A 26319-nucleotide genomic window follows, 5' to 3' on the forward strand; every position below is an offset into this window, starting at 1 on the left:
TCTGTATCTCCAGACTTCTATGGATGTTTTCTTTGATTTATTTATTTATTTTTCCTCCCCTTTAGATTTATTTCTCAACCATGGGGTATCTATGAAATACTTTTGTTTATCTAGCTCAGCACTAAATCTGTAGGAGTAGAAAAGAACCATAAATTTCACTTAATAGAGTATTTTACAGAAAATAGGTGTTGAGTGTGTTCTAAAAAAGTTAGTCCTATTCTCTTTTTACATGAAGCTTGTAACCTGATTGAGGATATGAGAACAAATGCAGTACGGTGATTTAACCAGTCTCTAGGGAAGTGTTAAATTGTGAGGTCCATAGAGTTAGAGAGAGTGTCGAGAGTATAGTTTGGTAAGTTTGGCCTATGGATACCTGTGAAACCATCCTCTCAATCAAAATAATGACTGTATTTATCATTTGTTTCCTGGTGCCCTTTTGTAATCCTTCATTCCTGCCTTATCCCTTGCTCCATGCAATCACTGATCTACTTTCTGTTACTACAGATTTGTTTGTGTTTCTAGAACTTCATGTAAATGGAATTACACAGTATGTCTTTTTTGAGGGGGGGAGGTAGAGGTCTTTTACTTAGCATAGTTATTTTGAGATCTCATGTGTATTAATCATACTTTTTTTTTTTTTGATTACTAGTAAGTAGTATTCCATTAGATAGATATACGACAATTTGTTTACCACAGTTTTTGGACACTTAGGTTGTTTCCAGTTTTTGGCTATTACAAATAAGGCTGTTATGAGCATTTCTGTACTAGTATTTCTACGGACTTACGCTTTCTTTTCTCTTGGCCAAATACCTAGGAATGGAACGGCTGAATAATATGGTAGGCCTGTGTTTCTTTTTAGGAAACTACCAACAACCTGTTTTCCAAAGACATTACATCAGTTTACATTCCTTCCAGCAGTAATGAGAGTTGTATACTTTTCTACATTCTCACCAACACATTGTATGGTCATTCTTTTTTAAACTTAGATTCTTATGGTCATTCTTTTAAAATTGTAGCCCTTTTAATAGGGGTGTGTTGATATCTCATTGTGATTTTAATTTGTATTTCTCTAATTCCTAATGGTGTTGAGCATCTTTTCATGCACTTATTTGCCTTCAGCATGTCTTATTTGGTGAAGTATCTTTCCAAATTTTCCTCCCATTTTTTAAATTGGAGTAGTTATGTTTTCATTGAGTTTTCAAAGTTCTTTATAATGTCATACATAAATTCCTTTTTCAGATATAAACATTTTTTCCCAGTTTTGTCTTTTCATATTCTAAACAGTATCTTTTAAAGGTCAGAAGCTTTTAAATTTTGATGTCCATTTTGTTTATTTTTTTATGGATTATGCTTTTAGAGTCTTATCTAAAATATTTCCATAATCCATGTTTACCATTGTTTTCCTCTAGAAGTTTTATAGTTTATAAAACTATAAAACTAGGAGTTTTATAGTTTTAATATTTAGGTCTTTGCTCGTTTCTGAGTTGTTTTATTATATATAGTATGAGAGATATGGGTAAAAGTTTTCTTTTTCTTTTTTTTGCATATGGATATCTGATTGTTCCAGCTCCATTTTTGGAATAACTATCCTTTTTCCAATTTGCCTTGGTACCTTTGTCAAAAATCAGTTGTCCATGTATGTGTGGGTCTGTTTTTGGACTGTTTCGTTCCATTGATCTTGATGTCTATCTTAGTGATGGAACCTCACTGCCTTGGCAACTGTAGCTTTATATAGAGTCTCAAAATTAGTGTTGATCCACAAACGTTTTTTCAAAATTTGCCCTATTTTAGTTTTCTTTGCATTTTCCATAGGAATTTTGCATCAGTTTGACAATTTTTACACAGTAGCCTGCTGGATTTTGTTTGGGATTGCCTTGATTCTGTAGATCAGTTTGGGGAGAATTGGCATCTTTTTTTTTTTTTTTTTTTAAAGAATCGACATCTTAACACTGTTGAGTCCTTCTTATCCTTGAACACGGTATATCTTATTTATGATCTTTAATTTCTTCCAGCAGTATTTTGTTGTCTTTAGTGTACTGGTCTTTAGACTGTTTGTCAGATTTATTTGTGTTTTATCCCACAAAAATAATAGTTGTTTGGGGGGTCTCCAATAATTTTTAAGAGTATAAAGGTATTATGACCCCCCCCCCCCCCAACCAATTGAGAACCTGTGACTTGGCCTACACCACCTTCTCTATTAAGCTAAAAATGAGGCTAAGAAATGTGGTTTTACCAGGGTGGTCATATACCTGGCTAAAACTGTTGTTATTGTGAAAGATGGAACAGATATGGGGGGAAAGTTAGCAGTTAGCCACAAACACTTATCAAAAATCCCAGTAGAACATGACCATAGAAGCTGTAAAAAATAATGAATATAAAATAATTAGCATTTAATTAACTTTCATGAAGGAATTTAAAAGACAATGTGATTAACTTTTGCTGGAACTAGTATAAATTTAGGTAGTTTAAAATTTTAACAAGCTTTTACTGGTTGTTTTTTAACAAATCACTTGGTAGTAGTGAGCTAGAATTTATTGTTAAGCCTTTATTGCATTTAATTATTACATAAGAAATAGAGAAATAGTTATTCTCTTCCAGTTAGAAGAATATTGTTTTCCTTACGTATTTAAATAACTATTTCTACAAAATAATGATAATGAAATTTATATTTTTCATGCCCTTCGATTTATGATGGAGAAAAATAAAGTTGTTTCATTATATTGAGAGAAACAGTAAAAATGTGATAAAAGCAAAAGTAATAAAAATAAAGAAAAAAGAGTTATAAATGAGAAGCATTCCTGAAAAATAATAATGTGCATTTTGGAAATAAAACCATATTGTTTGAAATTAAATATTAATTTCTGTGAGTTCTGTTTAAGTCTAAAAATTTAGTATATTTTAATGGATTTTTTTTTTCCCTGTGGATGTCTACCTTATTTATGAGGACATCTTTATTTTTGCATTTGATTTACACTTTAAGGTGAAAGATGTAATAAAATTTATTTATGATATAAAGATAGGTACTATAGTTCTTGCATTTGCGTCGGAAATTATTTGTTCCAAAGTAGTATCTGGGGGCGGCTGGGTGGCACAGGTGGTTGGAGTGCTGTGCTCTTAACGCTGAGGTCTCAGGGTGGATTCCCACATGGGCCAGTGAGCTGCGCCCTCTACAGCTAAGATTGTCAACAACGGCTCTCCCTGGAGCTGGGCTGCCGTGAGCAGCTGGAGGTTGGTGTGAGCTGCTGTGTGCTGCGGTGAGCAGCCGACCCGTCGGAGCTCAGCCAGGTAGAGCGCAATGCTCATAATACCATCATGGGCCAGGCAGCTGCGTCCTCTACAACTAGGCTGAGAACAAGGGCTTGAATCAGAGTTGTGGGTGGAGGGGAGGGAAAAAAAAGGTAATATCTGTACACCATTGGGACTTTTGCAATATCCAAGAAAATTTCTGTGTGTAGGAAAATAGCTCTAAGACTGAGTATAAACTCAAAGACTCAAAAGCGTAGAAGGCTACTACAGTGAAACAAATATTAGAGTGATAATGTCTTTAAAATATACATTTGAAGATTAACTTGATACGATGTGTTTCCCATTGATCAAATTTTCAATTCCATGATTTTTTTCACTATAAAATAATTAACAATTATAAATGGAACCTCTGAAGATTGATCTTAGCCTCATTTTGATTCATCTGAAAAAAATGAGCAAGATGGGGAAACTACATCTCAAATTGTTCATTGAATAGCTGTATTTTTTTTTGGCCTTCACCCTCAGATTTTCCAAAGTCTAAAAATTTTTCAGACGGTAGAGCTGCTGTCTGGTGTTCGCCCTATGATTTTTCTCAACATTAGTGTCAACAGCCTTCAATTTTTAGAGCTGAGTTGAGGGTGGTTTACAATATTTTGTTCAGTTTTCATTCTGTAGATGAAAAACGTATAAATAAAGAGGGATATTGACTTGCCTATTTCTGAATTTCCATTTATTTGCCTTCTTTAGAAAATTCATCCATCATTTGAAAGAACATGATTCTCAGAAAGAAATTATTTAGATGAAACTTAGATGAAAGTTTTATTTTTTATAGTGGTATAATTTAATTTAAAATTGTAAGAGTTACTGACAAAATGAACTCTTAATCTGGAATGGAATAGAATATGTGTTATGCTTAGCGTGTTTTGTATGTTTTTGAGTTTTTTGAATAGTAGATGTTTTATTAGCTACTGAAAATGCTAACACATGACCTTTAAGAGAAAAACAATGGGATAAAATTTAAAAACCATACTCAATTGTTAAATTTTAGAATATTGGTTTCCATAGTGCAAATTTCTAATAAACCTGGATTATAGAATTATTTTTAAAGATGTATTTTCCCTAGTATGCAAACCAAAAATAACTGGAGAAAAGTCAATTCCAGATCAGGAGCATGAAATGTGCAAGATAAACCTAGAACAGGTTTAACTCAGTATCTCTTTGTGCTCTTAAATTATTGAAGACTCCAAAAAGTTTTTGTTGATGTGGGTTATTTGATCTATTGCTATTGACCGTATTATAAATTAAAATTGAGAAATTAAAAAGTTATTCATTTAGAAATAATAAACTTAATGCATAATAACAATATTTTATATTAAAATAACTATTTTCAAATTAGTGGGAAGAGTGGCATTGGTTTTATTACATTTTTCAAATCTCTTTAATGTTTGGCTTAATGGAAGACAGCTAGATTCTCTTATCTGCTTCTGAGTTCAATCTGTTGTGATATACAAGGTGTGACAATTAAGTTTGGGAACTTGTTTTTTGATATCAGAGGGGTTATTCATTGTGAATTTGTACCAACTGGACAGTTAACCAAGTTTACTATTTGGAAGGGCTGAAAAGGCTGTGTGAAAAAGTTAGATGACCTGAACCAATAATTCACGGCTCTTGCATCACAACAATGCAGCAGCTCACACGGCACTGTCTGTGAGGGAGTTTTTAGCCAGTAAACAAATAACTGTATTGGAACACCCTCCCTACTCACCTGACCTGGCCCCCAATGACTTCTTTCTTTACCCGAAGATAAGGGAAATATTGAAAGAAAGACATTTTGATGACATTCAGGACATCAAGGGTAATACTACGACAGCTCTGATTCCAGACAAAGAGTTCCAAAATTGCTTTGAGGGGTGGACTAGGTGCTGGTGTCAGTGTGTAGTTTCCCAAGGGGAGTATTTCAAAGGTGACCGTAGTGATATTCAACAATGAAGTGTGTAGCACTTTTAGGATGAGTTTGTGAACTTAATTGTCAGACCTTGTATGTATCGATGTGTATATTATATATATATATATATATATATATATATATATATATATATAGTGTGTGTGATGTTCTTATAGGGTATGAAAGCAGTCTGGGTGCACATAAATTTGTAATTGGACAAAGAAGGAATACTTGAATAAAAGGCCTTTTCAGATAATTATTCTTTGATTTATGATGGAGGAAAGTAAAGTTGTGTGTTCAGTTTTTGGAGAGAAATAGTAAAAGGTGATTAAAACAAGAGTAATAGTTATAAATGAGGAATAAACATTTCTGAATAATGATAATGTACTTTGAAAATAAAGCCATATATGAAATTGAAATTGAAATGGATGTTCTTTAATATTACACTAAAAGTTGGTAAGTGGTAGTTTCTTACGTGTCAGTTGCATGTGGAATCTGAAACCATATTTGTGAATTTTTTATTCTGTTACATTAAAATCCATTGGTCTCACTTGCACTTTGAATGGTTCTTTTACCCGTATCTGAATTTGTAACATCAAATGTTGGTCATTCGGAAAATATTGATTCCAAGAATTATGCAGATCTTCTAAATTTCGACACATTTTATTACACAGTAGAAAGAATTACATTTATTAATACCACCACTGATTTTTATCAGACAATTCTTTAGTTAGTGGGGAACTATCAAGGTCATAATGGTAGATCCATGTTAAGAATTCTAATTTTTGCTCAAAAGCTCAAGTTTTATCATTGGCAACAAATTGATTGGTTGTTTCCTTGAAATGATAGATTCACTTTGTTTTTTGTTTTTTATTTCCAAAAAAATGTATGCCCAAATACCCTAGTCGGAATAGTCATTGTTTGTCAGTTGTTTTTTAAAGTAAAAACGATGTTCTATGAAAAAAGTGGCCAGTTCAGCTTGCAATTTAAACACACATTTTCCCCCCATGGTAAACGTCATATTTCAGTGTGTACCTGAAATGTTTATGCACATGCAGAATATTAAAAAGAGGTACACTCATGGGTGAAACTAGCATTTTTTTTTATTGGGGAAGGGGTACAGGGCTTTATTGGGGAACAGTGTGTACTTCCAGGACTTTTTTCCAAGTCAAGTTGTTGGCCTTTCAATCTTAGTTGGGGAGGGTGCCGTTCAGCTTCAAGTTGTACTTTCAGTCTTAGTTGTGGAGGGCGCAGCTCAGCTCAAGGTGCTGTGTTCAATCTTAGTTGCAGGGGGCGCTGCCCACCATCCCTTGCGGGACTCGAGGAATCGAACTGGCAACCTTGTGGTTGAGAGCCCGCACTCCAACCAACTGAGCCATCGGGGAGACAGCTCAGCTCAAGGTGCCATGTTCAGTCTTAGTTGCAGGGGACAGAGCCCACCATCCCTTGCGGGACTCGAGGAATTGAACTGGCAACCTTGTGGTTGAGAGCCCACTGGCCCATGTGGGAATCGAACCAGCAGCCTTCGGAGTTAGGAGCATGGAGCTCTAACCGCCTGAGCCACCGGGCCGGCACGAAACTGGCATTTTTGTTTCTGAGTACATGATGTTGAAAAACATGGTGACTGTTCGTACAGTTTGGTGTGACTGTCTGATTTGTGCCATGGTCCCCGCACTTCACTCACCATTGCTGTGAAACCATCAGTGCAAATGTCAATACAGTGTCAAATAATGGCTTACTATTTTTATAAAAGTAGTTTTTGACCTTGCAGATTTTCTGAAAGGGTCTCAGGTACGCTCAGAGTTTTGTAGAGTACATTGACGACTGCTGGCCAATAACAGTCTTGTTGTACCAGAAAGTCAGGAAGCTATTGAAGACTAACATCATATCAAAAGGACTCAGGAGCCAACTAGAAGAGGCTCCCATTGATCAAAGATGGGACAATTTGAGCATTAATAACTGCAGTGGATAAAACATATCAAATGTGTTTAAATCTGTGAGTTCATATTGATAACGTGAAACCAAAATACTTCATTGGGTTATCTGAGGAGGATTTTAGAACACGAATTCATTCTTCTGAAAATTGGTAAATATAGATAAATTAAAAAGCTAATATTTATTTTGCTTTTATTTGATGAATTGCACCTATGGATAATCAAATAAGGGATTTTTCTCTTTATGGAGTTATCTTAGTTAAATGAAGAAGGAATGGAATGATAGAGTATCACTATTTTTCAAACCTTAATGGAATCAAGTATCTAGGCAATGGTGACCAGTGACTGCCTATATTGTAAAAGTAAGATAACCAGACACTATTTGCATCCTTATGGGAAATTACAGGACCATATGTCACCAAATAAAGCCTTAATCATATTAGGCCTTCAAATTCAACTACCACTTTACAGAAAATATAGAGGATAGACAAATATATTAATGATACCATGAATCTGTAATTGGCAAAATCCAAAATGTGGGAAACTGTAGGATAAACAGCTAAGCTTCATTAAGTAAATGGTAAGGGGTAAAACAAAAGAAAACAAAAGAGCAATAAGAAACGTATAGATTCAAAGACAAATGCAATACATAGACCTCATTTGGTTTCTGATTTGTGTAAGTTAACTTAAAGAAAATGAGAGAGAGAGAAAGAGCGAGACAATATGAATTGGGGAAATTTGAACGATGACTAGATTTTGATATTAAAAAATTCTCTTTATTGTTTTTGGTATAGTAGTGCTATTGTCATTATATATATTTTAACGAGTTCTTATATTTTAGAAAATAGATAATGCCAAAGTATTTACAGAGGGAATGCTCTCTCTGAGATTTGCTTCAAAATTAGCCAGTGGTACGTGTGTGCCTGTGTAGGTGCGCATATGTGAAATAAGATTGTCTATGAATTGATAATTGTTGAAGCTGGGTGATAGGTACATGATGGTTCATTATCCTATTTTTCTTCTTTTGTTCATGTTTGGAATTTTCCATAATGTTAATGTTTTTGCTTATTTAGATTTACAATACCAGTTTTAAGAAATCGTTTCTTTTTCCTGCAACACTGGAAGAAAAAGAAAATATATAAAAACTGAAACATGTAACATTTTTGTCTCTATATAATTGTTTATTTAAAAAATATGAAATATTTCAGAAAAACAAAGGATAGAGAATAATATAATGAATACCTGTGTACCAATCATCCACGAAATAAAAAAATTATAAATATGACATTATAAATATAAATACTGTTGTCTAATAACATTTTTCTCCATTATCCCCAGAGATAATTACTATTCTGAATTTGATGTTCATCATTTCCATGTGTTTCTCTCTATAAAATACATTTTCTTATGTATTATATGAGTACACACTAAAGAATATATTGTATTTAATGTGCATGTTTTGAAACTTAATGATATACTGTACATAGTCTTAGTTTTTTTGGTGTGTTTTAATTTGGAGATTTATACATATTGACATATATTTTCATTTCTGTACTACGTTGGCTATCTGAAATATTGGGAAATAATGCGTATTTTATTTTAAAAGATATATTAGGTCCATTTTTCAAATAGTCAATATGGTTTTTTTTCAACCTTCAGGTATCTTTTCAGGTGAAGTATCTTCAGATTTAGAGCATTTGGCACAGTTAATCAGAAAAATATATAATAAATGTACTGTTACCCATATGTTTCCAGATGTTTTTGCTCATTCCAGAATATAGCTGTGCATTGCCTAACCTGTGCTCGCCAATGTTTTGAAATACTGGATATATAGAATAAGACATACAAGATCTCTACCTTCATGGAACTTATTACATCATTTCAAATAGTGATAAAATCTATGGGTACATTTTAATATTGGAAGTGGAGGGGCTAGTGGAGAAGTGGGGACATCTTTAGGTTGTATCCTGAAATGAGAAGGAGCCCGCCATATGAAGAGGTAGAAGAAACTGTCTTCCAGGTTGAGAGGACAGCAAAGACCTTGAGATTAAGGAAAAACTTCCCTGTATTGGAGGAACTGATAGAAGGTCCAGTGCATGATGGAAATGTGAAAAATAAAATCTGAGAGGTAGATAGATGGAGGCCAGATGACCTAAGGCCTGTTAGGCTGTGACAAAAAAATAAAATTTTACTTAAAGTCTGATGGGAAGCCATTGAAGAGTTTTTAGCTTGAGAACAATTTGATTAGATTAATGGTCACAAATCCACACAGTGACAAAATGGCATAGAACTATACACTTAACTGTCAATTTCCTGGTTTTGCTATTATTCCATAGTTATGTAAACCATGGGGAAAATTGGTGAGAAGTACAAGGGACCGCTCTATTTTTGCAACTTCCTGGGAGTCTTTATAATTATTTCAAAATAAAAAGTTAAAAAAATCACTGTGAAAAATGAGTTATTGGGAAGCAAGAATGAAAGCAGACTAGTTAGGAGGCTGTAATTTCCAATGAGAGATGATGATTGCTTGGACTTGGGTAATAATAGCAGATGTGAAGAGAAGCAGATGGATTTGAGATTTTTTAGAGATGGAGCTGGTGATACTGGGTTGGTGTGCGGGAAAGGGGGTCTAGATACAAGTTTGGAAAGGTTGAGATTGGAAGAGAAATAGGTTGAGAGGAGGAAACAAGTTTTTTTTATGTTGGGCTTGTTAGATTGGTAAACTATCAGAGGCTGAGGCTGGAATTGAATGTAGGAGCCAGGCAGCGTATAGATTATAATTACATCTGTGGGATTAGGTGCAGTCACTCAGGGCAGAAGAGTGGAGAGAGTGAAGAGAAGAGGGCTGGGGATAGAGATGTCAGGGGAGACTTCCATATCTAGAGGTGTGTCAGAGGAAGAGCCAATAGAGATCTAAAAGAAGTGGTGATAGGAAGACAATCAGGAAAGTATGGAGTCATTGAAGCTCAAAGAAGAAAGTGTTTGTAGAAAGAGGGAGCTCTCTGATTTGGGTAGCACTGAGATACTGAGTATAATGAAAACAGTGGGCGGTTTTTGGGGAGACCTCAGGGTATAGAAGGCAAACTAGTAGTTTGAAGAATTCAATATTCTGTGAGGAAATGGAGAGAGCAAATACAGACATCTCATTCATGGAGTAGTGGAGAAATGGGGTGGTAGCTAGTGGAAGCGCCTAGATCATAGTTGTGTTCCAGTGGGTATGATCCAGTTGAAAAGGAGAGACAGATAGTGAATCAGAGAAAGATTGATTGATGGAGCAAGTACATTGAGAGAATTCAGGAAGGGCTGTGGTCAAGTATACAAGTAGAGGGATTGTTATTTGAGTCTCAACATACGAACCAAAGAAAGCCTTTTAAAGGCAAGTCAGAGAGCACATTACTCTTCTGCTCAAAACCTTCCCACTTTTTACTTGGAGTAAAAGCCGACATTGTTTCAGTGGCCTACAAGGCTCTAAATAACCACATTCTCTCCTGCCCGACCCCCAGCTCTGACCTCATGGCTTGCTGTTGTTCTCCTTTAAGTCTGCTCCAGCCACACCGGCCACCTCACTTTTAATTGAATACAGCAGGTATGCTCCTGCCTTGGCGTCTTGGTGCTTATGACTCTTTCTTACTAGACAGTTCTTTCTGCAGGTATCTGCACAGCTCACTGTATTACTTCTTTCAGGCCTTTTCCTAAATAGTATCCTTTCGATGAGGTTTTTTTCCCTAACCACTCTAAAATTGTACCTTCCCCCGCACCTTTTATTCCTCCAAACTTGCTTTTTTCTCCATAGTACTTCCCACCACCTTAATACTATATAATTACTTACGTATTTAATATGTCATCAATAGAATGTTCACTCTATGAGGGTCAGGAATTTTTGTTGTATTGTTGGCAACACCTAGAACAGTACCAAATGTGCAAATATATAATGAATGGGAACAAGGAAGAAAGAATGTGGGTAGAGAATCAGATAGGTGTAAGGATGTGGTGGGAAGATGAGTGTGTGCTTGTTTGATTTTTATAGCAGTTACGAAGTATGGTACTAACTGAGAATGGAATGGGGTGAAAGGGAGGGATAGTTTTGAGGAAAACAGAGAAAGTGTAAAAAATCCTCTTGGAAAAATGGGACGGTGAACTTCCAGGGTGTGATGTAAGATTGATGGAGGGGGTTAAATGCACATTTGTGGTTTTCTGAAATAGAATGTGTTTCTCACTTAAATCAATAGAATTTTAGCAATGTTAAGCTGTAAAAGGCAATAAGGAAATGTGATGTTTATAAATGTTTCATGTTTTTAGAAGGGTAGAGATTTTTCTTTAACAGTGATCTTTATAGTATTGTATTTACAATTGATGTAGAATGTACCCTAATTTAAAATAACATTCTTTTTATTTTTAGCCTTACCAATAATTCTCGGATTGTTGGACTCTTGGCTCAGCTGGAGAAGATCAATACTGAATCTACAGAATCAGATACTGCCAGATATGTTACATCAAAAATTCTTCATCTGGCTCAAAGTCAAGGTAAGCTTTAATTTCTTGTTTTGGGAATGCTTTTTTAACATTAAAACAAGATGCTAAGAATTTCAAACTTTTGATAGATGATTTTCTAGAAAAATCTAACTTTCTCAAATAGACTCAAGATGTAGAAAATGGAATTACTGTGGAAGAAATTGATCTTCAACACATTATTTCTAAAAATTGATTGTAACTTTACTTATGTATGAATTTCCCCCTGCCCCGTCCCCAATTTTCAAACAGTACCTAATTCCAATGCTACTTGTTATAGAATGTTGATAAAAAAAATGTCAGGTAGCATAGAGCTTTGGTTATAAGTGTGGTACCCACTCTGAAATGCCGGCTCTGTCATTCAATGGCTAGGTGACCTTAGTGAAGTTTTGAATCTCTAGGACTTAGCTGCACCATCTCTGAAATAAAGATAAGAAAGATTATGTGGTTATAAGATTTACATGAGAAGTACGTAAAAAGAATGTTAAAAATGTTCAGTAGGGACAGCTGGATGTGATCAGTTGGTTAGAGCGCGAGCTTTGAACAACAGGGTTGCCTGTTCGATTCCCACATGGGCCAGTGAGCTACGCCCTCCACAACTAGATTAAAGACAACGAGCTGCTGTTGAGCTGCTGGTGGGGGGCCGAATGGCTCAGTTGGTTAGAGGGCGAGCTCTTAACAACAAGGTTGTGTGTTCAATTCCTGCATGGGAGGGTGGGCTGCGCCCCCTGCAACTAGATTGAAAATGGCTACTGGACTTGGAGCTGAGCTGCGCCTTCCACAACTAGATTGAAGGACAGGAACTTGACTTGGAGCTGATGGGTCCTGGAAAAACACTCTGTTCCCCAATATTCCCCAATAAAATTTTTTAAAAAAATGTTCAATAAATGATACCCCTATTATAGGAAGGAAACCTGTGCAACTGAATTGGTGTGAAAATCTTGACAGAGTACAAGAGAAGAAAAGTATTGACTTTGCATTTGGGAACATAAATGTGAAAAATCCCAATTAAAACATTAGTGAATTAAATCTAATTATACATTAAAAAATGAATATTATTGCGAAAGAGCACTTATTGCAGGAATGTAAAATGATTTAATACTAGGAAATATATCAGTATAACATTTGAACAGGTCAAATAAAATCCTTGTGATTATCTCAATGGATGTTAAAAAAAGAACTTAAGATTCCAAAACCTGTACTTGATTTAAAAAAAAAAAAACACACCTGATTTTTCTTTTTTTAAATAAGGGTAAACCAGCAGCTACCTTAATGTTTAATAGTGACACTGAAGGCATTCTGTTAAAATTAAGATCCAGACAATTCACAATTAATATTTTAATTAATTTTTTATTTCATTATTCTAGAGGTTCAGGTCATTGAAGTAGGATGGTTAGCAGGCATTTACTGTTCAGGAGCTCAGTATCTGTTAATCTTTCTTCATGGTCACAGACTCTTAATTTATTTTCGTAACTTCCTCCTATACACCCTCTGTGTCTGGGGGGTAGTTGATAGCACACCCCCATACACAGGGGAAGTCTCTAATAGGTTGCATTTGTTTCTAGCAAAATCTAAATACCTGCTCATTTCAGAAAGTCACTGTCCTGGAATCTAACCTTTGGAAATATACTTATCGATGTTGGTGGATGTACAGGATGTTCATTGTATTATTGCAAAGATAGATAGATACACCAAGTATATTCGGTGACACTGAATATAGGCATTGTGTTAGCAACAAAAAGCAACCAAAACAAAGCAAATTCCCCACACCTATAGATAACACTTGTGTACACTGCTCCCACCACTGTAGACTCTTCCCACCACAGCCTGGAAGCCCCTACTCCAACATTACCACTGAAAATGCCCCTAACTGTACCACTGCCAGAGACTGCCCCTCTCACCACTCTGCAACCCACCACTGGGGGACTAACCCCTGAATATTGTCCCCTCGGGTTGTGTAATACAATGACTATTAATAGTACCTTGGATTAACCAGTCAACACAGTGTAGGTTAGTAGTGAAAGATTTTCCCATCATCATTTAGAAAATAATCCAATCTGCTGTCCATTTGGGAGAGAAAGATAAGGAATTTATAGTTCAAGGAAGAAGAAATGCATATAACCAGCAAACATATAAAAAGGCTCTTCCTTAAAAGTTAAGAATTACTAATGAAAATAAAGATATTTTTCACTAGTTAGATTGGCAGAAATTAGAGAATTACAATATCCAGTGTTGTTGAGAGCATTGAAAGTAGGGTATTCTCGTACACTGTTGGTGGTACAATATTTATTACAAACTTCAGAGAAAAGTTTCTGGCAATATTTATTAAAATTTAAAGTGCACCTGTTATTTGACTTAGCATTTTCACTCTAAGAAATGTAATGAAATAAAATGTCAATATAGAGAAGAATGTTTGGTGATGTTTATTTTAGCATTGTTCGTAATACCAAAGATCAAGAGAACCTAAATTCTGTATGTTCAGTAATCATAAACAATTGGACTATATGGAAAAACCCAAAGAATAACTATTATTATGACTAATATCATTAGCAGACAAGTAAAGACAGTCAAACAAAATGGATTCTGAGTTCAAAATCAATCCGTAGGATTACAGGCCTTGTCAGTGTCTTGGGATAACTCTGATGACAGCGGCTTCTCATCCTAGAGGAGTCTTTGATGTCCGTAGGTGGAAGCGAGTGTCAGAGACACGGGTGGATGTCCATTTGCCATCAGGCACCTGATGAGGTCCTTTCCAACAAGGTTGGAGAGTGTCTTTTGTTTGATGTCCTTCCAAAAAAAAAATCGAAAGTATTTTGTCTCCTTGGAGCTGGCTGTGAAAAGAAGCAGTTACCAGTTTGGCATTTTCTTGAAGTGACTTTCAAATCTTGGCAATAGTGTAAGATCTCTCCTTTCAATAACGTCAGCTCATAAGTTTTTTCATCTAATTTAAGTCCAGCTAAATGCACTATGATGCATGAAAGAATGTAAAAACTGAAAAATGGGGAGCCAGGGAGCAGGGAAGAATCAAGTGGCTGTGTTGGGTTTCCCATAGTACCGACTATTCTTTTTTTTTTTTTTAAATCACTTTTCCTGTGCAATTTAACTATAAAAGGCTAAATCTTTTGAGGTGTTTAGGGCCCTTCTGGAACACCCCAAAGTTATTCCTACATATATTGAGATTTTTAACCCTTAAAACCTCAATTTCTAATGAAAATTAAGAAGTAAGCAGTTAGCATTTTTTTTTTAAGATTTTATTGGGGAAGGGGAACAGGACTTTATTGGGGAACAGTGTGTACTTCCAGGACTTTTTTCCAAGTCAAGTTGTTGGCCTTTCATTCAATCTTAGTTGTGGAGGGTGCTGTTCAGCTTCAACGTGTTGACCTTTCAGTCTTAGTTGTGGAGGGTGCAGCTCAGCTCCAGGTCCAGTTGCGTTGCTAGTTGCAGGGGGTGCAGCCCACAATTCCTTGCGGGAGTCGAACCAGTAACCTTGTGGTTGAGAGGACGTGCTCCAACCAACTGAGCCATCTGGGAGCTCAGCGGCAGCTCAGCTCAAGGTGCCATGTTCAATCTTAGTTGCAGGGGGCACTGCCCACCATCCCTTGCGGGACTTGAGGAGTTGAACTGGCAACCTTGTGTTTGAGAGCCCACTGGCTCATGTGGGAATCGAATCGAACCGAACCGGCAGCCTTCAGAGTTAGGAACACGGAGCCACCGGGCCAGCCCAGCAGTTAGCATTTTTTAGCTTGGCAGATTTATGAAGATATTTTATAACCTTTAGAAACACGTTTCGTAGACATCATCAAAGTCAATTATTAACCTGGACTTATTTTTATAAAATTCATGTAAAATAAAGACATGTCTATTTTACTTAAACCAACAAACTTAAGCTAGCTTTTATTTACTAAGGATTAATCTTAGATTATGTGAATTTGGAAAACATTTGAGTTCGTTTCATACATACATGGATACACATAGACAGAAACAGAGACCTTTAAGCCACAAGAAAAACTCACTAGTTTGTAAAAGAACAGTTGGATCCAAATTTTGTTTGGGAGGCATTTACAATTTTCATCTGTCCTTGACAAGTTAAATTCCAAATGACCTTCCCACTTTTAAAATTAGGACAGCCATTTTTTCATACCTCAAGGAATTGGATTGACACTTCAGTGACATCATAGGTTGATCCATTTATCTAAATCCTCTTTTGAAACTTCAAGTCACCAATTAAGTGGTGACTTTAATGAATGCTTTCCATTCATTTTGCCTAATTTTATAGCCAACTTTTTATAATTGTGCATGCAAAAATTAATTTAGAAGTATCAAAGGATCCTCATCTTGGCCATTATAGTAATAATGGGAAACTGACTGTCCTGGGGCTTGTTGGCCTGGGGCTTGTTGGCCTGGGAGGCACGATTTCCCTTGTTAATTTTGAGATCTGTAGCATCTGAGCAAACTTTCAGGGAAAACTAGCTTTTATGTGCGTGTGTCCAGATGAGCCAAAGGCAGTGAATATCCCTATAGGACTGCTTCACACCCTAGAGGAAATTTTTCCTGAGGCAACCCCACAAAGATTCTTAGTCACCTAAGAATACCTGAGCAAGAGCCAGTGAGAGCTTCCTGGATGCCACCAGAACCACAACACTTTCCAAGGCTCACCCCCCCACACCCTCTCTCAGTGAACCCATTTTAGAGCACCCTGCCCTCACCCCCACCCCTTCAGGCTCCCACCAGCTTCTCTGGGATTGGCTGCATTACTGCACTTGATGCCTGGTGGCACTTATCTTTCCACTCCGGATTCAGGGATTTGCAACAACTGTCGTCACCCTATTGGGTATTTGGGTTGGGGAAGCAAGTGTCCTTTTTCTTTCAGACCTGAAAGAGAGTTCAGTCTCTCATTTAAGCAATAAAGATTTTGTTTAGACTCTCAGTAAGAAATGCAATTAAAAGCTGGAATTAAGAGCATCAGCCTATTTTTATTTTTTTCTGGATTATCTCAACCCTTATCCACCTTGAGGATTTTCTAAAAACAGGTCAAATAAAGTCATGGCCTGCTATTTAAAGCAAGGAGGCCCAGAATTCTGAGAGAAGACGTACTCAAGTTTACCCAATGTAAAGTGGGGAGCTGGTGGGACACAATGGGCCCTTCCTTGTACCAAGCTCCGGGTCTGGGTCTACAGGGTGGCCCAGGGTGGACTTCTTAGGAATCCTGCCGACTATGCCAAATAAATGCCAATATAAGAAACGTCCAAACCTGTAGAGAATTTTTATGAGTTTGATCCAAAACTGACGACATGCCAGGAGCAAGATCTGAAATGCTCCCCTCTCTTCACTTGTTAATTAAAGGAGAATTGTGAGGAAGCTCTAGAAACCTTTAAATAATAGAAATAATGTGTACTATTTTTTTTCCATCCCAGTGAGATTAAAAGAATCATTTGGCTGATCTGGTCTGCAGACTCTTGCAGAAGTAACTCTAAAATAGTATTAATTCAATGAAAACATTGAAAAATGGTACCAGGTTTCTGTTTTCACCAATTTTGATAAAATGTTTTCTAGTTCTAGTCATAAAGATGATAAAGAGGCCTACCATTACCATTTCTACCTCTTTTCCAGTTTGGTACCTGTACTATGTTAATGATTTAAGATTTTAGAAGGACTGACAAGGGTTCACTTAGTCCACGATAGGAGCTGTGATGAAGTGCAAGGAAGTCTCACAAACTGATATCTGGAAGTCCTCAGAGACTAGAATTAGCAACATCAGGGAGGAACATCTAAGAAACAATTTAAAATGTTTACTGAACCAATGGAGACTTGTTGATTCTACATTAGCTATATAATAAAACCATTTGTAATTTTTTTCTTTCATGTTTTAGAAGAAAATTTTTTTCTACTTTTCAGAAAAAACAAGGAAAGAAATGACAGCCAAAGGTTCTACAGGAATGGAAGTTCTGCTGTCAACATTAGAGGTAAATCACTGACAGACTTTTTGTACCTATTGATACCAACCAGTACTGAAGAAAAAAGAATAAATGAAGTATAAAACTTTTATCCTAGATGTAAAGCCAATGAATGGAAATTTGTTTTATGTTTTAAATTAACATTTGGAATGGTGGTATAAACATTCTAATATATATTAGGTAAACCTCTAAGTATTATATATTTCCCTATGATTATAATGGTAATCGTATTTTAAACCTTAACAGGCCATTCTAGTTGATAATAGAAATTAAAGTATTAGCTTAGGAAATAATCTTTAGCTTAAAATAAATGATTGGTACTAGAAATTCTCATTTATTGTATTATGTTAGCTGATATATATTCCTGATTTAGTTTATTACATATATTGGTTGAATAACTATATTACATTGATAATATTTAAATATTTGTGCCAGTGTAAAAGTTTTGGGTGGATCAGCAAGATATATTCAGAATCAGGATTTTATATTTTATTCAGTGCAATGTTAAGATAGGGAGTGAGTACCATTGTACACCTCAAATTTACACAATGTTACATGTCCAATTATATCTCGACAGAGCTGGAAAAGAAAGAACAGAGTGTGAGTTCATGATTTTTTTTTTTAATAGGAATTGCTTCCTATGAAAAATGACATAAAGCTGTTATTTATTCTAAATTGATCTGTCCGTTTAAAGCAATCGCAATAAAAATACCAACAGTTTTGTTTCTATAGTTCAATGGGAAAATAATAAGCAAGAGTAGAAAGGACATTTCTGAAAAAGAAGAGAAATTAGAAAGGACTAGTCCTTCCAAATATCAGAGAACATTATAAAACTTCAGTAATTCAAATAGTTTATAAATTTCGCATAGTAGTAGACATCAGAGCACTAGAATAGAAAGTCCAAAAATAAATTAATAGGCTTATGGGAATTTAGTACTACTTAATTCAAGGTAGCATTTCAGGTCAATGTTGGATAGAGGGGTTACTTAATAAATAGAGCTGGGACAAATTGGTAGCCATGCAGAAAAGCATAATGTTGGATGCTTACTTCCTACACCAAAATACATTCCATATCAAGCAAATATTTAAACATGGAAAATAAAATAATAATACTAGAGGAAGTAATGAAAGACATTTTTAAATAATCTTACAAGGAAGGCTTTTCTAAGTATGAAAAAAACCCCACAGGAATTATAGAAGAAAAGATTGATAAATTCAATTATATTAACAAAAGTGCATGGAAAAAAAACACCATAGACATTTGGCAAACTGAGGAAAAATATTTCATATTTTTTTGTATAGTTTTGTTTAAATTCTCATATAATTTCTGTAACATATAAAGAACTTCCACAAATTAGTAAGAAAAAAAATCAACCCAATAGAAAAATGTGTTAAGGTTATGAACAGACAGTTCCCAGAAAGAAGCAAATTGCATTTGAAAGTTGAGCATCACTGGGTTTTTTGTTTTTTTTCCCTGTTTGCTCATGTCACAATTTATTGAGATCAGCAGAGGTGGCAACTGAGAGGGGGCAAATTACATATGGCAGTCTTGTCTGGGTAATGCTTAGCAACAACAATGCAACTTCCATTCAGGTTCCAGTAGCCTGAGCTCAGTCACATGGCACAAAACATAATTACAAAACGGCTGGAAAATGTGGTTTGGCTATGTACCTAGGAAGAATATGACATCAGTTTGCTGAACACAGAGCAATATTGCTGCCACAATCCACTCTTTAACAAATGTCTGTCCCTGTCATTCTTCTGAATTCTTCCCCAGAGAGTCAGTGGTCCAGTTAAGACCTCCAATACTAAGCCAAGGGTCTCTAGTTAATGCACAGTCCTCTACCTGGTCTGGATGGGACTTTTTGGTTCAATCAGTCTGTGGGCTGAAATGATGAAGCAGACACAACACTCATTTCCTTTTGGGAAGGGGAAGAATAAGAGTCTCATGCATGCAAGTTACTGATACACAGCAATTCTGAAATTCCTCTGTATAAACATTGTAAAATCCTCTACTCTGGGGGTGAGGCAGTTCTTTGAATAGGCAGTGATTCTGCTTTGGGTTTTATTTTCATTTTCCCCATCCTGTCATCACTTTTAATGAGAGAAATGTAACCAAGTACAATGTTTAAACATTTTCTCATATTAGATTGGTTGCCCAGACTTTGGGAAATAGTTATTCTACATTGCTGGTGGAAGTATAAATTGCCCCATGAAGTCCAGTTTAGTAATGGCCGTCAAAATAAATACTCATATTCTTTCACCCAGAAATTCCAGGAATTTGATCCCATGTAAATATATGTACTTAGTTTTTTGTTGCAACTTTTTAATAGCAAAAGATTTTTTAAAAATCCCATTGGTAGGTAAACGGTTACATAAACAATGGCTTAGTAATATAATAGAATATATCCTGTAGCCCTTAAAAAGAGTGAAGAAACTACTTATTCATACGTAAAAATTTTAATGTACAAAATAGTATCTGTAGGGCAATACCATGTGGAGAAGTAAATCTGTATATACACATGTATTTATATGGATTTCTTTTATGTGTGCACATTATCTTTGGCTGGAAACATAAGAAACTGATAACACAGTTGTCTTCTGAGAATGGGAGCTAGGTGACTAGTCACCGTAAATACATTGTAGGGCCTTTTATATTTGTTTCATTTATTCGTATTATCTATTTAGTAGAAGATGATGAATTCAAATGAAAGATTACTTTCTCTTGTCATAATGTTGGTACTAAGAAAGTAATAGCTCAGATTATTTGCGAAAATTCTTAAGGGCAAGAATAAGAGAGTGACGTGATAACTGAGAACAGTGGAAACCTGAATATATTTGTTCTTAGAGCAATTGGAAAGGTCATCTGTAAAAGATAGGTAATTCCCAACAGGAAGAGAAAAAGTTTGGGAATCACAGATTTACAATGGTTTAATAAAGCAAATAAACTATTTATTTCAGAACACGAAAGATCTTCAAACTACACTTAATATCTTAAGCATTCTTGTTGAGCTGGTGTCAGCTGGTAAGTTTTTGTTTCCTTTGGTCTCATTTATGTTTGTAACAGTGATCAACAATGTGTCATGTGTATTTTATTGGGAATTTTCTGGTACTCACATAGAAGCTATTCTGAGTATTGTGATTTGGAAACTGCTAATGTCACACTCACTTGTTGTTACTTTGATTGGGTATTTTACAGTATCCCTCAAATTACCCCTGAAGCCCATGTGTTTCAGAGCCTTGAACATAGAATTTTGGCATCACTTATATTTACTCTCTCTACTATTTTCTAATAGAAATAAATGAAATATAACAGAATTTGATTTTGATGGTATTTGTTTGATTTCAGAAGTCATCACTTTAAGTATTTCTTGAATGCTAACAAGTTGCGATATCTGAGAATTCGCTGTTTAAACAAATGAAAACTCTTTCAGGTGGCGGTCGAAGAGCGAGTTTCTTAGTGGCCAAAGGTGGTTCACAGCTACTGTTACAGTTACTTGTGAATGCCAGCAAAGACTCTCCCCTGAACGAGGAGCTAATGGTACATATTCATTCTGTTCTTGCGAAGATTGGACCGAAGGGTAAGGGCTTCACTTGTGTGATTATCTAATCTGGAACCATCTTTGTGACATGGATTCTGTGTGCCTTGAAATTGGTCAATTTTTAAAATCTAAAATGCTGCTGCTTTTTCTTGGTCTTAGTCATGGAGTGACTTTATTTATAGTTAATTAGTGACGTGCAAGAATTGAGGATCCTAAATTCATGAGGAATTCCATTGCATATGGTAGAAAAAGGAAGAAAAAGATGTCAGAATCCCAAGCATGTCTTGGTGTGTGTATAAAGGATACACATAACATGGGTATTGTTGAGGCTAGAAGATGGGAATAGATGGGAATACTTTGAGGAAACTGGAGATAAAATGTGTTTGCTTTTCATTAATAGTTATATTTGCACTGCACAATCTCAATGCCCAAGAAACTTACAGCCTAGTTAAGAAGACCAAAAGAGATGTAAAAAATTGTAAGGCCGATTATTACGATGCAAGATATTGAAAAGTACAAATTGAGAAGATAAAGGAGGAAGCTAATTTAGGTTATGTTAACAGATAAAGGCATCATTTGAATAGAACTTAAGTTCAGTTTATAGTTGTCTTTCTGTACAAAGATTAAAATGGTTTCCTAAATTCTTTGAATAGTGATTTTTATGAGTTCTGCCATTGCCTTGTAGCATACATACGCGTTTTAAGCTTTGAAGTATTTGGTTAAAATGCTTATTCTAAAAAGTGTGTATGTGTATGTATGTTTATACAGTTTATGTATTTATATTTCATGCATATCTTTATGTATTGTATAAGTATTTATTATTTTTAATAAGTTGTCTTAAAGCATCCCTGAGATAACTTTAATTTTCCAGGTATCTTAGGGGCCTTAAGACTTAAACAAATATAAAGCTTATTTAAGAAATATGTTGTTAGCTGTCTGTTATTTTTCTTTTCTTTTTGTTTGAGATTTAAGGGCTCTCCTCTGAGATTTTTGCTGAAAATGAAGAATAAAATGAGAAAATCTTGCTTGATGAATATTGTTATATCATGCTTCCTCTATTTAGAACCAGATTATCTTTCTTCTGCTTTACATGAAATTAAATTAAGACATTGATGTATTTAATTTATATTTGTATTTCTTTAATGTCTCTTTTATGTTGTAGCTCGTTTATTTTCTTTTCTTTAATACTTTTAAATTTGTGCTATTTCCTTTATTGTCCTAGTTTTCCATTTTTGTCATTCGAGGACACTGCAGTAATTTTTTGAGTGATTTTTCTATCCTTTTTTCTTGTGAGAGGAGAATAATTCTCCCTCAGGACTATTTCATTCTTTTTGACTTAAAATTCTTGTTGTTGATGAAATAATTTTGCTTGCTGGTCCTGCTTACTTGTTTTGTTTAAACTCTCTTTTTTTTTTTTTTTTTTTAATTAAATTTATTGAGGTGACAATTGTTAGTAAAATTACATAGATTTCAGGTGTACAATTCTGTATTACATCATCTATAAATCCCGTTGTGTGTTCATCACCCAGAGTCAGTTCTCCTTCCATCACCATATATTCGATCCCCCTTACCCTCATCTCCCACCCCCCACCCCCCACCCCCCTTACCCTCTGGCAACCACCAAACCATTGTCTGTGTCTATGAGTTTCTGTTTCTCATTTGTTTGTCTTGTTCTTTTGTTGTTTTGGTTTATATACCACATATCAGTGAAATCACATGGTTCTCAGCTTTTTCTGTCTGACTTATTTTGCTCAGCATTACACTCTCAAGATCCATCCATGTTGTCACAAATGTTCCTATATCATCTTTTCTTACTGCCGAATAGTATTCCATTGTGTATATATACCACAACTTCTTCATCCATTCATCTATCGAAGAACATTTTGGTTGTTTCCATGTCTTGGCCACTGTAAACAAAGCTGCAATGAACATTGGAGCACACGTGTCTTTATCTCTAAATGTTTTCAGATTTTTTGGGTAGATACCCAGGAGAGGGATTGCTGGGTCATATGGCAATTCTATTCGTAATTTTTTGAGGAACCTCCACACTGCCTTCCATAACGGCTGCACCAGTCTGCATTCCCACCAACAGTGTATGAGTGTTCCTTTTTCTCCACAGCCTCTCCAACATTTGTTACTATTTGTCTTGTTGATGATGGCCATTCTGACTGGGGTGAGGTGATATCTCATTGTGGTTTTGATTTGCATTTCTCTGATGATTAGTGATGTTGAGCATTTTTTCATATGTCTATTTGCCATTTGTATGTCCTCTTTGGAGAAATGTCTCTTCAAGTCCTCTGCCCATTTTTCAATTGGGTTGTTTGTTTTTTTGTTGTTGAGTTGCATGAGTTCCTTGTATATTCTGGATACTAGCCCCTTATCGGAGGCACTGTTTGCAAAAATCTTCTCCCATTCAGTTGGTGGCCTCTTTATTTTGTCAATGGTTTCTTTTGCTGTGCAGAAGCTTTTAAGTTTCATATAGTCCCATTCGTTTATTTTAGCTTTTACTTCCATTGCCTTTGGAGTCAAATTCATAAAATGCTCTTTGAACCCAAGGTCCATAAGTTTAGTACCTATGTTTTCTTCTATGCAGTTTATTGTGTCAGGTCTTATGCTTAAGTCTTTGATCCATTTTGAATTAATTTTGGTACATGGTGACAAATAGCAGTCCAGTTTCATTCTTTTGCACGTGGCTATCCAATTCTCCCAGCACCATTTATTGAAGAGGCTGTCTTTGCTCCATTGTATGTTTTTAGCTTCTTTGTCAAAAATTATCTGTCCATATTTATGTGGTTTTATTTCTGGGTTCTCAATTCTATTCCATTGGTCTATATGTCTGTTTTTCTGCCAATACCATGCTGTTTTGATTATTGTGGCCCTGTAGTACAAGCCAAAGTCAGGAAGTGTGATACCTCCATTATTGTTTTTTTTTCTTAAGATTGCTTTGGCTATTCGGGGTCTTTTGTGGTTCCAAACAAATCTGATGATTTTTTGTTCTATTTCTTTAAAATATGCCATTGGGATTTTGATGGGGATTGCATTGAATCTGTATATTGCTTTGGGTAATATGGCCATTTTAACTATGTTGATTCTTCCAATCCATGAGCACGGAATGTCTTTCCATTTCTTTGTGTCTTCTTCAATTTCTTTCAGAAAAGTCTTATAGTTTTCAGCATATAGGTCTTTCACATCCTTGGTTAAGTTTATTCCTAGGTATTTTATTCTTTTTGATGCAATTGTAAAAGGAATTGTTTTTTGTATTTCTTTTTCTGAGATTTCATTGTTGGTATATAGGAAGGCAATGGACTTTTGTGCGTTGATTTTGTAGCCAGCAACTTTACTGTATTCGTTGATTGTTTCTAATAGCTTTTTGGTGGAGTCTTTAGGGTTTTCTGTATATAGCATCATGTCATCTGCAAAGAGTGATAATTTAACTTCTTCATTCCCAATTTGGATGCCTTTTATTTCTTTCTCTTGCCTGATTGCTCTGGCAAGGACTTCCAACACGATGTTGAAAAGCAGAGGTGATAGGGGACATCCCTGTCGTGTTCCTGAACGTAGAGCAAAGGGCTTCAGTCTTTCTCCATTAATTATGAGATTAGCAGAGGGCTTGTCATATATGGCTTTTATTATGTTAAGGTATTTTCCTTCTATACCTATTTTATTAAGTGTTTTAATCATAAATGGATGTTGTATCTTGTCAAATGCTTTTTCTGCATCAATTGATATAATCATATGATTTTTGTCCTTTATTTTGTTTATATGATGTATCACATTGATGGATTTGCGTATGTTGAACCATCCTTGTGCCCCGGGGATGAACCCCACTTGGGCGTGATGAATAATCTTTTTAATGCATTGTTGTATTCGATTTGCTTGAATTTTATTTAGGATTTTTGCATCGGTATTCATCAGAGATATTGGTCTGTAGTTTTCTTTTTTTGTGCTGTCCTTACCAGGTTTTGGTATCAGGGTAATGTTGGCCTCATAAAATGAGTTGGGGAGTACTGTTTCTTCTTCAATTTTTTGGAAGAGTTTGTGCAGAATTGGTATTAGATCCTCTTTGAAGGTTTGGTAGAATTCACTAGTGAAGCCATCTGGTCCCGGACTTTTGCTTTTGGGAAGGTTTTGGATGACTGATTCAATTTCGTTACTGGTGATCGGTCTGTTTAGATTTTCCAGTTCTCCATGGTTCAGCCTTGGAAGGCTATATGTTTCTAAGAACTTATCCATTTCTTCTAGGTTGTTGAATTTGGTGGCATATAGTCCTTCATAGTATTCTTGGATGATCCTTTGTATTTCTGTTGTGTCCGTGATAACTTCCCCTTTTACGTTTCTGATTTTGTTAATCAGTGTCTTCTCTCTTTTTATCTTAGTAAGTCTAGCCAAGGGTTTGTCAATTTTGTTAATCTTCTCAAAGAACCAGCTCTTTGTCACATTAATTTTTTCTATTGTCTTTTTGTTCTCTATTTCATTTATTTCTGCTCTAATTTTTGTTATTTCCTTTCTTCTGCTGACCTTGGGTTTTACCTGTTCTTCTTTTTCTAGTTCTTTAAGGTGTAACATGAGGTTATTTATTTGGGAATTTTCTTGTTTCTTGAGATAGGCCTGTAATGAGATAAATTTCCCTCTTAAAACTGCTTTCGCTGCATCCCAGAAATTTTGGTAGGATGTATTTTCATTGTCATTTGTTTCTATGTATCTTTTGATCTCTCCTCTAATTTCTTCTTTGACCCAGTCCTTCTTTAAAAGTATGTTGTTTAGTCTCCATGTATTTGTGTTTTTTCTCGCTTTCTTTTTACAGTTGATATCCAATTTCAAAGCCTTGTGATCAGAGAATATGCATGGTATGATTTCAATCTTTTTAAATTTGTTGAGACTGATTTTATGTCCCAATATATGGTCTATCCTTGAGAATGTTCCATGTACACTAGAAAAGAATGTGTAGTCTGATGTTTTAGGATGAAGTGCTCTATAAATGTCAATTATGTCCATTTCATCTAATGTGTCATTTAGGGCTACTATTTCGTTATTTATTTTCTGTTTGGATGATCTATCCATAGCTGTCAATGATGTATTTAAGTCCCCTAGTATAATTGTGTTTTGGTCAATTTCTCCCTTTAGTTCTGTTAGTAGTTGCTTGGTGTATTTCGGTGCTCCCTGACTGGGGGCATAAATATTGATGACTG

At 35.4% G+C, this 26319-nt stretch overlaps 1 protein-coding gene across 7 annotated transcripts in view; it reads left to right on the forward strand.

Moving 5' to 3' along the window:
• Positions 1–26319, forward strand: part of AGTPBP1 (ATP/GTP binding carboxypeptidase 1) — a 149934-nt gene that overhangs the window by 21308 nt on the left and 102307 nt on the right. For all 7 annotated transcript variants that reach the window (XR_012495819.2, XM_019750135.3, XM_019750132.3 and 4 more), the window contains 4 exons: positions 11525–11649; positions 17530–17597; positions 20550–20613; positions 21023–21169. Coding sequence is in view for 6 of the 7 variants with exons in the window: in XM_019750135.3 (XP_019605694.3) it covers positions 11525–11649; positions 17530–17597; positions 20550–20613; positions 21023–21169 (404 nt within the window). In the remaining variant the exon portion in view is untranslated. The remainder of the gene's footprint in view (positions 1–11524; positions 11650–17529; positions 17598–20549; positions 20614–21022; positions 21170–26319) is intronic.

Source organism: Rhinolophus sinicus, chromosome 16 (genome assembly GCF_057876585.1).
Source record: "Rhinolophus sinicus isolate RSI-liver-muscle chromosome 16, RSI-T2T, whole genome shotgun sequence".
Taxonomy (NCBI): domain Eukaryota; kingdom Metazoa; phylum Chordata; class Mammalia; order Chiroptera; family Rhinolophidae; genus Rhinolophus; species Rhinolophus sinicus.